A 15156-nucleotide genomic window follows, 5' to 3' on the forward strand; every position below is an offset into this window, starting at 1 on the left:
CGGCAGGCAGGGCACATTCTCTGCCTGGCCCAGGCGTCCCTTCTCCCCAGTCTCTAGCCGGCCTGTACCTACCTGCCTCAACTGAGCTCTGACACCTGTGGGCATGGAGCATCTGGGAAACCGGGAGGTGGGAGTCTGTGAAGGTGACACTCGGGCTGAGCAGGACCAGCTAGGAGGCCATGGCCAGAACGGGAAGGGCAAGCCAGTGAATGAGGAGCTAGGGGGACCGTGGCCACAGCTGACACTGTCCTAAAAGCAATGGCAAGCCCCTGAGAGCAACAAGACCCACCATCTGTCTTAAAAAGATTCAAGAACAGATAAGCAAAAGGTGGGCCAACCACACAATGTAATATTACTCAGCCTCAAAAAAGAAGGAAATCCTGACATCTGCTACACCACGCATGACCCTTGAGGATGTGATGCTAAGTGACATAAGACAGTTGCAAAACAACAAATACTATGTCAGTCCACTCGTATGAGGTCCCTAGAGTCACTGAATCCACAGAGACAGAAAGTGGAACGGTGGGTGCCAGGGCTGGGGGAGGGGCAATGGGAGTGAGCGTTTAAGGGGGACAGTTTCAGCTTGGGGAGATGATGGTGGTGATGGCAGCACAAGAGTGTGAATGTGCTTAACGCCGCCAAACTGCACACTTGAAAATGGTTAAAAGGGTGAACTTTATGTTACGTGTATTTTAGCTCAATTAAAAAATATGAACGAAAAATCATGAGAAGGTTATATCAGTCTCAGTCCAAGCAGGAAGAAGAAACCACACAGGGTCAAACGGGGGCAACGTGAGTATTAATGGTGATGAAAGAGCGGCTAGAAGATGGGGGACTATGGCCCCCTCAGTAAAAGATAGACTTGGGGGGTCCCCACTAGTCAGGGGAAGGGCGGCTCAGCACTGAGAACTTACTGCCCCTGGACTGTACACTCAAAGATGGTCAAGACACTTACCAAAAAGCCGGATTTGAAAATAACAGGTGAGAGGAGTCACTGCAGCGGGGAAGCCGTGAGTCTGCAGGGAGGCGGCAAACTTGGAGGCTGGGGGCAGGCCACGAGCTCCTGAGGGCTTGGAGGTGCCCAGTCCCTGCAGGGACATAGAGGCCAGTGCTTCGTCCTGGACGCCTTGAGTGGCGACATGGACACCCGAGCGAGAGGCCGACAAGGAGGAGTTATGGGGGGAGAAGGGAAGGGGGCAGCAGTGGGCCAAGAAGACCAGTAGCCACAGCAGACCAAGGAGGGCCCCCACAACACCCACAGTGTGGGGACGGCACAAGCAGCCTGGGCGTGGCAGGGAGTGCATCAGGCCTGTGGCGAGTAGAGCAGGGAGACTGTGCCAGAGGCCATGTGGGGTCTGGACTTCCAGGAACTGAAGAGGAGCCACCAGGAAGCTTCTGAAAGATGGGAGGAGGGCAACGCCACCAGCAGAGACCTCAGTTCAACCCCAGAGCAGCCCACATCCCTCACCCCACCCACCCAAGCCAGACTCAGAGCTGGGGTGCAGCCCAGCAGCCCACGCTGGGGAGGGTGGGTGGACAGAACAAGCCCACTGTCCTCCCCCAGCTCAGGGAGGGCCTGGTTCATGAGAGCAAGCTGGGAACTTCTCCAAACCCACAGTGGGGGACTGCTTCCCAGCTGAGGGACTGAGCTGGGGCACAGTGGGCTATATGGCTGAGGGGACCTCCCAAGCCTGGGTCACCGTCCTTCAGTGGGGGATACTGGGCAGACCCGGAGTTATGCCTGGAGGGTGACCGCCCGGGGAGGGGGGCTCCCCACAGGGCTGTGATCCCCCAGGACAAGGAGCAGGAGACTCATCTAAGCAAGAGGCAACAGAGCAGTGGTTCCCAGGGTGGGGTCCCTAGAACAGCAGCCCCACCCCACCTGCCATCTCGCAGGGGAGAGGCCAGAGGGGACCCGTGCTCCAGGCAGCCTCAGGAAGGCCAATCTGAAAAAGCCAATCACGTCCCACCTTTCCCCTCCTCTGATCTACAGCTCAAACCCACTAAGGCACCATCAATTGATGACAACAGCCTTTCGCAAATTATCTCAGGAGAGAAAAAAACCAGGAAAATTTCTCCAAAGACTTTCATTTTCTTTTGCTATCACAAACTCCTTCCTCTTAACCAATGTTCCTCAGATCAACATCTTTAGTAGAAATCCCTGCAATTTTACTGAATTATAGGAAAGAAAGGAAGCCATTCTTTGTCCAGCGCTACACGGGCCTGCGGTCCAACCAGGCCCACTGTAAACCATGAAAACAAAAATTAACCAGAAGTCACATGTGCAAAGCAAAGGCCTTTTATTGAACTGACAACCAGGTACTGCCACCAGTGGCCTTCACGCCCCACCTGAGATGCAAAGGCCCTCTGTGGCCATAGGAAGCACGCACTCGGCCCTGACCCAAACAGCGGCACTGCCGGGTGCTGGAAAACCACGTGGTCGCAAGCTGGTGGTTCACCAGCACACGGATGACAAAGTCCAAGGGCACAAAATGCCCACACACAGGCCCCAAGCACCCACGACACCCCCTGGACGGAGGGGACGCAGCCTCTGGGCACTAAGCCACAGTACGTGCTCTTCACAGTAGGCTCTTCACAAAAGGAGCATAAACCCCCCTGGAGTCTGCAGATAGACTCACGTTTAATAGAATGCCCTTCTGAAAATTCATTTCAAAATAGAGACGCTTTCTCCAGAACTGTAAAAGCCATAAAAATGCAAAATACATCTTTAGGAAAAACTGAATCAAAATTATGCCTCAGTGTTCAAAACAGCATGTGACCTGTTTTCTGTCCGCACTGAGAGCAGGCCAGAGGTGCCGGCCAGGTCAGTTGTTCTCGATCTGCTCGAGGTCCAGCTCGCTGTGGTCCAGAGGGAAGACGCCCTCCTCCCCAGCGCTGTCCCAGTCACTGGGGTCCCTGCTGCTCCCGCCCCTGCCGTCGCTGGCTGCCCGCTCCCTCGAGGCCCATGGGCTAGAGCCTGGCATGACGATGCCCAGGAGATCCCGTGAGTCACATGGGGAGGACACAACCGTCTTCACTTGGGTGTCATCCTCATCATCTTCATGATCGAGGGAGCAAAGGCTTTTTGAATTTTTTAATGTCTGCAATAGAAAAGACATGGGCTGAAGCACTTCCAGCAGATTATGAGAGAGGCAGCATCCTGCTGACCCCACTCTATGGGCGTGGTATTCAGCCATCCCCAAGTCCACACACAGTGCCCACATCCTTGGTCCCCTGTGGCTTCCACAGCACTCGCCTGGTGTTGGGGGTGGGGTGGGGCATACATCCTGGTCCTGCCCAGAACAAATGCACCAGGTTCATGGGCACCTGACACCTGACCAAGCCCCAAGACTCCCAGGACACTCAAGCGTGGGAACTTCATCCCTGGGCCTTGTCCTGCTCTCAGCAGATGGCCTGGCCAGGGCAGGTCCTGCATACCCTCCACTTCAACAGTGGCCCCCACCCAGTACCACACCTGACAGACAACCTCACGGCAGCCTGTGAGGCCCTCAGGGGGGACTCCTGGTCTCTCCTCCACCTGGATGCCATCAGACTGCTCCAACTCCACCCACGGCAAGTGCCCCTGGGCCCCACCTCGTCCCGTGTCCCTGGTACCTGCCTCCATCAAGCTTCCCCCTTTTCTCTCTCCTCAGCCTTCCTCTTCTGTGGCTGTTCTTCAACTATAAACACACCTCAATCTTTCTCACCTCAAAATATCTAAGACACACACATGCAGAAGAGGCCTCCTCTGAGTAACGACCACCCTCCGCCCCCCACAGCTTCTCCCAGCCCTTACCCAGCCCCTCCAGGTTGCCCCCAGCACACGCCACACCCCGAGCTGCCCAAGTGGCAGGACCTCCAGGCCCAGCCCCTGCACCCTCCCTCAGCTCTGAGATCTCGCTCTGGGTGGGCCTCTGCTGCCCTCTCTCCTAACGCTGCCTCCCTGGCCAGTTCTTACTCAGCAGCCCCCCTTCCCCAACCCGTTAAAGATAGGGGCTCCCCTGGACAGTAGAACCTCCAGCCTGTACCCCCAGACCAGAGCCCTCCCTGAAATGTACAGAGTCCCTCTCCACTCGGGAGGGCACTCCTCCTGGACTGTCCCATGGAGCCCTGAGAACGCCCAGCTGGAGCATGTGCTGGCCTCCCCGCCTCAGGGCTAACCCTGTGTCTCGCAGTCCAGGGCCACTGCCCACCTCGAGGATGTGCCTCAGCAGCAGCCACCTCAGCAGCACCAGATCCCGTCCCCTGCAATATCACCTCCTGGACCCCCCTCGAGATCCCCATCCTGCAACATCCAGCGCTATCCACTGCAACCTGTGCCCACATCTCCACCACCAGGAGCATCCTTGCCACCTGGCTCTGTCTGCCAGGTGTCACCTCCAGGCCCTCTCAGGGTCAGCTCAGGCTCCCCTCCTGGGCCATGCCCACGCTGGCCTCACACACAAATCACCATGTGGTATGGGGCTTCTCAGAAGCACATGCGCACTGTCAGCCAGTGTTTACAGACACAAGGCACAGCAACACAGATGCCAGTGCACAGACCAGCAGACTCATCACGTGGACGCAGCGACACTGGCCACCTAGAATTATGAGCCTAGAATACAAGCTATCCAACTCCACACAACCGATAAACCTCCTCCCCCAAACCACAATTCTCTAACAGCAATGAGATGCCTCATGCGATAGAAAACCTATTTTCTGTCTAAAAACAGTACCTATTGGCTGGAAACAGTTCCACAGTGAATCGCAGCAGAACACGCACATCCCTCAGGAGGACAGAGCTCCTCTTTGAAACTAGTATTTGATGGAAGTTATTTGGCCCTAGAAGGTGAATGGCCACATCTTTTGTTTTTGTTGTTCTATAAAAAACTGAATTGCTATTGGAGAAGTAAAATTCTGAAGAATCAAATCTTTAAAGATACAACTGGCCACAAGTTTCAGTCACAAAATAAAGGTGCACAATACCTTTTTTATTCAAATCAAGGTGAATTTGACTACCAATGTCACTTCTGTGTGCAAACTCCATGGCCAGGCTTGAAACACAGTTTGTCTCCTTGGTCCCTGCTGGACAGTGCGTGGCCCACACGCAGGGCTGCCCCACGTGGCCAGATGGCAGAGGCCAAGCCCCTGAGCTCTCACTTCTGGCTCTGTCTGGTCTTGCCCATTACTTCCCAGCTCCAGCCACTGCCTGCTCACATGTGGACAGCCACATGGCACATGCACACCTGCAGTCACAGTGATACTACAGGACCTCGGTGGCCAGCTTTCCTTAAATCTTGAACTATGACGTTTTGCTTTTGATTCGTGTTGCTGCAGAAGTCAATGCTCTGGACCAACTGCATGGACATGACAGTGGCATGAGAACCACACTGGGTGCTCTAGCGCTGTGACAAAGCTGCATCCTCAGCCTGTGGCTGTGCAGCTCAAGCATAAAAGCGGCGGCCTTCTTAACAACTTCGGCTACAGAACAACCACTGCCACATAAAACTGACACCTGTGGCTCTGTGACCTAACACACTCCTCACAACAACTACACAGGCCAAGGGGCTCTCACTATGCTACCTCACATGGACATGTGCTGCATATTGTATAAAGCTCCAGATCACAGTAGGAAAACTAAGGCTCCAAGTGGAGGGACCTGGATGGGCACTACCTGCCAGGCATGACCCTTGTCCCCAGGCACCAGGCCCAGGGCTCAGTTATGGCCTCTGCCACCATCACTCTGGTCCGATGGTACTCGTGTCTGAGCAGGTGACACAATAGAATTGTTCAAAAAGCAAAGATCAAGTCTCGAGTTCTAAATAAGGGGCTCTATACTGTGCAAAACAGTCAGCCAGGTCCCAATTTACAGCTAAACAAGCCTCCAGCCCCACAGCCAATTTAACTCATCTACAATAAAGCTGGTGAGATCCTGGAAGAAGAACGAAACCCTCCGGGGACCCACCCAGAAATCGCTTCAACAAATGTCCATCCCAGCCTTGGCCACATCTGCACCATCCCACATGCAGAGGCCTGTGGCTTTGGTCAAACTGAAAACACCCAGATTTGCTCTCATGAAAGTACACTGGCCCAGCCAGCAGGACGGGATCCCCTGATGAGGCTACTTGCAACCAAAGCTGACCCTGGCCACGGGCACAGCAGCCACTCTGCAGGCCACAGCTGGGCAGGAGCCAGATGGGGTGACCTCCAAAGGCCCACGAGTGTCTGGAGCCCAACGTGTGCGTGTGTGTGTGTGTGTCAGACCAGGGCTCCACATATACACCAACAGACAACCAGTACCAGGTGCCTCCGTCATGTGGCCAAGGGGAGCAAGGAGGCCAGCCCGTTCCACACCAAGGCAGGGGACAGAGATGTGTGTACATGCAGGTATATGCGGGTGCTGTCGAGTGTCAAGTGAGGGAGCTGTGACAGTGACTCCAAGGTGAGGAGCACTTGGACCCTACACTCCCTCCCTGACCTCTGCCTAGCACTCCTCCCCAAACTTGTACAAGAGAGGTTTATTCATGGAGAAGTGTATCGCAGTGTTTCTGGACAGTGGGCGGGGGGGGGCTGAGCACCGGCCCCCTCCCTACTGGGCTCCGCACTCTGCAGGCAGGGGACTGGAAGAGTCTTCTGTAGGGACTCTGATCCCAAAAGAAACTCCTCGCGACACAGCTACCGGGGGCTTCTCAACTCCCCGCACACCCAGGCCCTCAGGATGCTCACGGTTGGGCCGCCCCACACACGCAGAGCCCCACTCAAACACAAGCAGACATCCAATGCCATCACACATCTGAGGAGAGTAGGTCACCTGAAAGACGAGGATAAACTGAAAGGAAAGCAACCTGGAGGAACAAGCTATGCAGGAAAAAGAAGACATCCTCCCTCCAGACAAAACGCAGGAACGCCTCGGAGACAAAGCAGCCCATCCCTCAAGTGGAAAAGCCACAAAGAAAACAGAAGCAAGAAAGAAAAGTAGAGGGCCCATCAGACAGGCCTGACACCTGAGCAACTGGAGTGACAAAGAACCAAAGGGTGCAGAAACAGCCACGCGGGAGAGCGCAGGGAAGAAATCACCTGTAAAATAATCCAGGAAAACTCCCCAGCATGAAGCACATGAGTCTTCAGAATGAAAAGGACCCCCTAAGCTCAGCACCACCTATGAAAACGGATCCAGGCCCAGGTGTGTCATCACGGAACCTCAGAACAAAGGGAACAGAGCTAGCAATTTTTCAAAAAACACAAGCAGATGAAAGTGGAACTAACCAGAACGAGATGACACAGACACTAGACTAGGCCACTCCCTTGACACTGAAATTGCCCTGAAGAGGCCCACACAGCAAAGAACTGGCGCCTCCTGGCAGGAGCCATGCACGCAAGCCTGGAAAAAGTCCTGCAGCCCCAGTCGAGCCTTCAGTGCAACCAACCTCCCACCACAAGGCCCTGAGCAGGACCCCCAGCTGTGCCTCCTGGACCCCTGCCTCACACAGTCCCTGAGGAAACACGGGTATGAGGGTTTAAGCAGCTGCATCTGGGCTCACTTGTTACACAGCAGCAGATGACTAGTACAGCAATCTTGCCTTTTGTTTTAGACAGTCCACTCTGGTGGTGGAATCAGGATTAAATTGAGAGTGACAGGATTAGAGGCAAAGAAACCAATTAGGATGACGTCTCCATCAGAAAGAGAGCTTGAGGCAGGACATCTGGGGTGGGGATGTAGGAGGAAGAGATCAGCAAAACACCACAGACAGGACCAGCAGCCTGAGGGATTGTGCAGTGGGCCCCAGATGTGGCCACATGGCCCCAGATGATCCTGGCTCACCCCACAGGCCCCAGCTCCCATCCAGCCTTGTGGTTCCTCCAGAGAGAATCGAGGCTATACATACAGACACACCCACACACACTCTCTCTCTTACACACTTGCACACATGCACACAGGGGAGGCTGAGATCTGCCCACACCTGCAAAGCCCACGAACACTCGCAGTAGCCCTGCTGTCTCTCAGACCTTCTCTCCCCTACACCTTCACCACCTGCAGCTGCCCATGGCCACCCGGGTGCCAGCGCACCCTCATCTTCAGTCTACCAAGTCCTTGCCTCTGCCTGCACCTCTGCCAGGGGTCCCCCTGCTGCCAGACTGAGCCCCATAGCACAGCCTCCACCTACCCGGCCACACCCACCCTCCCCTTCCTCCCAAGGGGTCCAGAATGTCCATGAGCATCTCCAGGCAGGACTGTCACTCACCATTAACACCTCTCTGGCACGTGCTGTTCCAGGCCCCGTAAGCGCTGAACCAGTGGGTCTTCCACTGGTGGCCTCCCTCCTCTGCTCCTGTCCCCTGGTCCCTGCAGAGCCTGGCATCACATGCTGTGCACAACTGTAGCACTGGTGGGAGCAGGACGGTTCAGTGTGTATCAGGAGCTCATCACCAGCTTTCCAGCATCACTGGAGCTCCCCAGGGATGGCCCACCTTCACACAGAAGATCAGAACCTTCCTTTCCCAGACCCAGCTCTCTGCAGAAAAGTTTCACAGCCACTACATCTGCATTTTTGCACCCCTCAGACACCAGGAAGAATTTTCCAGACAATCCACGCATCAGGTGAAGCAAAGCTGACAGTTGCGTCAGCGTGGCCTAGAGAGGGCATCCCACAAAGGACCACCAGCCACGCTGTTCCTGAGCCCAAACTGTGGCCAGCGCAAGGGGACCGGGGTCTCTGTCGGTGCCCCTTCTCCTCTTAGGTGGCTGCTCTCCCAGGATGGCACAGTTAATAGCCAACCTGACCCAAGACAGTGCAGCAGGCCCGGCCCATGGCACATAGGGCACAGCCCACACAAGACATTCACCCACACCCAATACCCCGCAGAGCAGGGTATGGTCAGGCCTATGGCCCAGGGGACAGGACTGGAGGGCAGGCAGTCGGGGAACTGCCAAGGCCATGAGTCATGGAGTGGAACAGCTGACACGGCCCTCCTGCCTTTGCCACGGCCCCTCAGCTCCTGCTGCTCACACTGAGAGTGGGCACCAGGACATCCCACTCTCATTTCTCCCGCTGCTCAAAGCTCCCCTGGCATTCCAGCTCCCACCAAGCTCTGCGAGGACCCCCAGCGGTCTCCAAGCACCTGAAGTGAACACACACCCCTTCCAGCACACGACAGTGAGGCCTTGGGGACAGTCGCACTGCTTTTCTTTTTTTCCTTTAACTGTGCTGCCAATGGCAGCCTGCGAGCAACACGGAAAGGGCAGGTGGCAACGATACTGGAACGCGAGAGCCTTCACGCTGGTGCAAGCTTCCTTCCAGACCACAATTCAGAAGCCTCCCGCAAAAGGTACACTTTCCCCAGATACCAGGGAGCCCGAGGCACGTGTGGCTGTGGTCCACTGGGCTCCCACGGGGCTTCGGGCAAAGCACACCAAGGCCGGCAGCAGGAGCTCCAGCTACCTCCCATGGGAGACGGCACCCCCAGCTCTGTCTTGGACAGGGCTCCCAGGACAGCTTCCCACTTCCCAAACCACCCCACCCCAGGAAAAGTAGTTGGCACTCCCCAAGAGATGAGGCCGCACCAGGTGGGGCCTCACCCTCCAGAATCCACAGCTCAGCTCCTAGCTGCTTCCCCAGGTCCAGGGTACAAACCCCCATGCCAGCCTGGCAGCTGCCCGGAATCAATACGTAGGGCCCCGCCTCCGCGGTTAGGGAAGCAGGCAGCGTGACCATGGGCACTCTGAGGCCAAGGACAGGACCACAGCCCATACCTAGACCCCAGTCCTGAGGCCGGTGGCACTGCCTGGTCCAGCCCTCCAAACACACACACACCAACTCAGGAAACCAGCAGAGACTCACCCGCGTCATCTTCAGGAAGTCCAAGCACGGGCGCGTCCACCTGGTGTCCTCCTCGCGCCGCCGCTTGCGCCGGCTCCTCTTCCCGTTGAGCACGCAGGGCTGTGAGCGGCACCGGAGCAGGCCGTGGCGCCGGCCCAGCTCAGGCGTGGACGAGGGAGTACTGCTGGCTGAGGGCAGGGGGGTGCCGGTGTCTGCAAGGTGCTCCTGCGACAGGGACAGACGGCGCCTCGAGGAGCGCAAGCAGGGCCCCTTGGGGTGCCAAGGCCGGCCAGAGCTGGTGCTGCCCTCACTGCTGTCCAGAAAGCCGCTGATGGCTGAGGACGGCCGGGGTGCCAGGGGCAAAGTGAGGCCAGGCAGTGACGCGGCACTGCTCGGCAGGCCAGTGCTCCCAAGACCACTGCAACGTTGCAGTGTGGCACTCCCGCCACTGTTGCACCGCCTCTTGGAGACCGGAGTCCAGACCTTGAAGCCGCCAGGGCGCCACGGGGACTGGCAGCGTGCCAGCTCCTCCGGCTCTGACAGGGACCGGCAGTGTCGCTTGGAGGGCGGTGCCGCAGGTGGTCCTGTGTTCTCATTGAGGTCTGAGGCACTGTCCACACCCAGGCTTGTGCATGGGACAGGAGACTCTGGCCGCCACTGGAGGCCTGTAGTGTGAACCACGCTAGATGGGCCTGGCGGGAAGGGGAAATCGGGGCCCACAGCCACCTGGCTTCTGAGAGGCCGTCCTCCACTTAGGACCTTCCAGGGGCTCTTGTCTACTGAGGAGACACAAAGGGGCATGGAAGAGAGACAGGTGAGCAGCAGGTGAAGCACCCCTGCCACGGTGTGGGGTGGCATCAAGCAAAGAGCCTGACACAAACCCACTAGGACCTGGCCCCACTCCCCTGCGCTCCTAGGCCTGATTCTCAGAAGCATCTGCTCTGAGGGCCTCGGCACAACGTGGCAGAGGAACTGCAGGCACAGATGCTGTCCCTGCGAAACACCACCGGTCACACAATCGGCACCAGCCCCACCTGTGCAGGCCCTGGCTTCTGAACGGGCCCACTAGGCAGGTTAGCTGTGGGCTCATTTTGCTTCTTTGAGGAAAGCACCTTGTCTGGGAGGTTGGCATCTCCCCCTCAGTGCACTCCCTGAAAATAAGGAGACCCTCTGTGTTCTCACACTGGTGTCACTAAAGCATTCTCCTTTGTCATCAAAATGCTTTTCCTCTGTCCACAGCCAGTCACCTAGGTGTACGGCTTCACTGGCCAGGATCCCCAAAATACCACTTCCTAAAAACAGCTCATGTTCCTTAATAATGCAGGACAATGTGCTCTTTCCTTCTTGCTGACACTTTAAACTTCAGCGCAAAGGGCTGTGCACAGCCACCTTCTTCCAGGAGGCCCAGCAGGGACACCTCGCCCAGCGGGGATGCCTGGCTGCCAGTGCTCCCACCACCCCTTCCCGACCAAGGTCACAGCACACAGTACACCATGGGTGGGGGCTGTGGGCTGCAGACAGAGACCCCTCTGACACTCAAGCCTCCACTTCCTTGATCATAAATCAGGGAGCTGGCGACTGCCCCTAAGACTGCCAGGGGTCCCATGAGACAGTGGGTGTCCAGGGGTCAGCCCAGCACTGACAGCCAGGGTCGCATGCAAGCACAGCAGGACTTCCTGTGCCTGCCTCCCTCACCATCCCACAAGGAAGAATCAGAAAAGCTCGGGGCACACCCCTGGGCATGGAGTCTGTAGGGAGTCTGGACTTCAGCAGCTCCTCACAGATCTCAGAACCACCAGGGGCCACGTCTGTGAGCCCCTCCTCAAACCCGCCTCTTCCACAAACTTTCCCAAGCACCTGCCTTCCCCTGCTGCCCCCACCCTCCTGTCCAGATCCCCTCCCACCAGCCCGGCACCTCAGAGCCGCCCCGCCCTGGCTGCCACTCCTCGCTGACCCGCAGTTGGAGGAGACATGAGAGCAAAGTTGGGTGTAAGGGTCTCCTCACGTGGAGTCGGCCCTGGCGTGAATCCCGGACCGCCCCCCTACTCCCCGCCAGAGGGTGGTCCAGGACTCGCTCTCGGGGTAGGATGTCCAGCAGCACCCACAGGGCTCCCCCAGCAGCTTCTGCACTCACTGTCCAGCCAAGGAACCTGGAAACAGAGGCCAGGACCTAAAGGAAGAGACCAGGCCCACCTATGAGGAAAGGCACATGCCAAGGCCCCAGGGTGACCCTGGGGCAGCAAGGAGGCAGGCAGGGACTGAGGAGGTCGGCCTGGCCCTGTGTGCAGAATGGACCCTAGGAGGCTGCGGTGGAGGTGGGAGACTGTGGACACAGCACCGAGGGCGGGGCATGTGGTGGGACTGGGACTGGCTGGGGACTCACACTTCCTACTTACATCTATTCATGAAATAATTTGGAAAAAAACTTTGCTTTAGTAATTTGGCACTCAGCAAGGTGACCTCCAAACATGGGTTGCATGTCATCATGGCAAAGGCCCACTCTGCACAGCCCAGGGTGCTGGCACCTCTCACAGCCTCAGTGGTCAAGGTGCCTTCCCTGGGACAGGAGAGGACCCAGGATTCGAGATTTACCAGGAGCCCTCACACTCAGGAGGCTGCCACCTGCTCCAGTCACTGAAGGGCCTGGGGTGGGGAGGGAGAAAGGGTGAGCCCAGACAGATCCACATGCTCTGCAGCATGGATGTCCCTGACACACACGGGCCATGCAGCAAACACCACGGCACAGCTCCGGCCAACGCCACGGGCTTCACCTGACCCACTCACCCTGTTCTTTCTCTCACAGCCACAGGATGCCACAGGATGGGCCTTGTACGTTCCAGAAACATGAGAAGGGAGAGGCCTGGTCCTGACCCTGGCATGGCCAGTCCTGCTCACGGACCACTGCTGATCACTGGCCCAGCAGTGGGGAGGATGGCAGCTGGTGACCTTCCCTGTCCTTTCCCAGACCCAGTCCTGCTCAAGTCTGAAGCCACACCAGCCCCAGAAAGACCCGGCCAGGGCTTCCAAAACACTTACCACTGATCTCCAAAGGGAACAGACAGCCATTTGTGTTCAGTTTCTCAGCAGAATGCTGAAAGAGACAGGAAAAGCAGTTTCAGTGCTGAGACTCACACAGGAGAATTCGGAAACAGGAAGCACGCCTGTGTCTGTACCACTGCAGCACTGTCCCCGACATTTTCTTTTTGGAGATTAGAATGAAAGCGCTGACCTCTGCAGTACATTCTTCCATAACAGAGGTGTTATAAAACCTGACAAAATTCAACAGAGTAAATGGAGTGAATCTTTACTCCAAGCCGAGCGCGCTCCCTGTTGGCGCTCCTGAAGCTCAGGCCCTCCTTCCTGCCGGCTGGTCTGAGCTATGACTGTCTTACCAGCCTCACCACTTAGCTACTTTCCAGTGAGAAGATCTTGAACCAGGACCTGCGAGCCCTTTCCTGCTTGCAGCAGATTAGAAATGGGACCCACACCCCTGAGCCAGGCTCTGGAGGGTGGCCCTGGTCCTGGGAGGGCAGACAGCAGGGCCTCACCCCTCCTGCAAGGCGGAAAAGCCACTGGATACAGTGGTGGCTGCGAGGCCTGCAGGGAAGGCCCTATGTCAAATACGTCAGGACTTTTTTCTCTAGCTTGCAACTCTGCCCCATGAAATCTCAGGGAACTGCTGGCAAGCCACGGTCTCCTTCAGTGCCTCTGTGTGTCTGTGCATTTGATTCCACACACTCCCAGTGCAGGCTCGGGGCACAGATCTGGGGAGGGGCGAACATGGGAGGTGCATGTGTCCTGCTGGAGCCTCATGGAGTCACTATCTAGCTGGGCACCAGCAAGCTCCTTAAACCCCTGGAGATTCAGCTGCCTGGACTGTGAAAAGCGGCAAGAGCGCCCCATGCTAAAGACAGAGCATCTCACAGGAGATGGGCAGAGCAGCCCCCCTACTTTTCCACCTTTTAGGCTCAGGGTTTTCTCCACCACACTACAGAACCTCTCAAATTACTCCTGGCTTCTTAAGGCATCGTTTCATATGTAAGCTCTCAAAACTAATGGTAAATTTAAATGGAAATCATTACTGCTTCGCATAAAGGGAGTAAGTTAAAAGTTGGGTTTGTGACCCAGAAAAAAGACGCCCACCAACGGACAGGCTGACCGCGCACAGACGGGCAGTCCTGGGGCTGTGCAGGGCTGAACTCTGGCCACCCAGGAAGCGGGGCTGATGGGGCACAGGAATGGGATGACCTTCGAGTTCTCTCCATCCGTAACAGCCAGGGTCAGATGGGCTGAAGAGATGAGAAAACAGCTCTGTCAACTACCAGAAAACCGCCAGGTGACACACAGCCTAGAATCTCTGATGCCACCATGGAAACTGTTGCTGTGGCTGGGGTGCTGCCCACGTGGCTGCGCATCCTCCCAGTCCTGGGCCTGGCTGCTCCACCAGGACTATGTCCTCTGTGTTCAGCACAGCCCACCACCCCGGGTCCGTTGTCCCCAGTGTGCAGTAGGACATCTGAACAGCACCAAGCCCAGTGCCGCAATTGACACCTGGCAAGGAAAGGGCTTTCTTGGCCAGCTCAGATGGCCCCCACAGGTCACTCGAAAGAGCTGCAGGCTGCGCCTGCCCAGGAGTGACCCACTCAGTGCCAACACACACAAGGGGCAGCACGGTGCAGCCAGTTCTTCCCAGCGGTACTGTTGTGTGGGATGCAGGTACAGAGCCAGAATACACAGGACGAGGACACTCGGGACAGCCAGGCTTCTCTGCGGAAGGGTGGCTGCTGTGCTGCATGCTACACAACAAGCCACGTACCCGGGGCCCTGCCAAGACAAGGCAGCTTCTGAACCTTCCCTGGGAGACGCTGCAGAGGCACTGAGACCGCAGGCCCAGCCCCACCACATGCTTGCGGGGAGACTTCATCTCAGACCCACCTCCTCCACCACAGAGCCGGGTGACAATTGTGCCGTGAGCAGCCAAGGGCTGGGCCAGGGGCTAAGCACACCTGGCCTGAGTCCTGCTCGCCTGACAAGCATTATGACCGGACCAGCGAACTCAGTGTCCTCATCTATGACACAGGTGACAACAGGACAGCACCACAGGAAGGGCCACCTGAGAACATGTAAGCCATGTAAGAGGTGATGGAGAAAGGACAGTTGTATAAGTGATGCTGGGACAACCACACACCTATACAAAAAATGAATGAAAGGAAAAATCAGTCTTGACCCCTGCCTCACCCCAAACACAAAACACAGTTCCAGAGCAGTGTAGTCTTCAGCTAATGGCAGAACAACAAAGGTTCTAGAAGAAAACTCAGGAGAAGATCTTCAAGACTTGGACTGCATAGATTTCCTGAAT

At 56.8% G+C, this 15156-nt stretch overlaps 1 protein-coding gene across 6 annotated transcripts in view; it reads right to left on the reverse strand.

Moving 5' to 3' along the window:
• Positions 1–2283: 2283 nt before the first annotated feature.
• The window catches only part of FAM53A (family with sequence similarity 53 member A), a 30731-nt gene continuing 17858 nt past the window's right edge, over positions 2284–15156 (reverse strand). For 2 of the 6 annotated variants that reach the window (XM_063107866.1, XM_063107865.1), the window contains 4 exons: positions 12834–12888; positions 9819–10576; positions 8223–8363; positions 2284–3101 (listed from right to left, as the gene is read on the reverse strand). In XM_063107866.1, the coding sequence (XP_062963936.1) occupies positions 2826–3101; positions 8223–8363; positions 9819–10576; positions 12834–12888 (1230 nt within the window). In that variant the 3' untranslated portion in view covers positions 2284–2825. Of the gene's footprint in view, positions 3102–8222; positions 8364–9818; positions 10577–11751; positions 11968–12833; positions 12889–15156 lie in introns of those variants that run through there. The other 4 variants (XM_063107868.1, XM_063107867.1, XM_063107870.1 and 1 more) reach the window with 4 other exon arrangements.

This window comes from Cynocephalus volans, chromosome 9 (assembly GCF_027409185.1).
Source record: "Cynocephalus volans isolate mCynVol1 chromosome 9, mCynVol1.pri, whole genome shotgun sequence".
Lineage (NCBI taxonomy): Eukaryota > Metazoa > Chordata > Mammalia > Dermoptera > Cynocephalidae > Cynocephalus > Cynocephalus volans.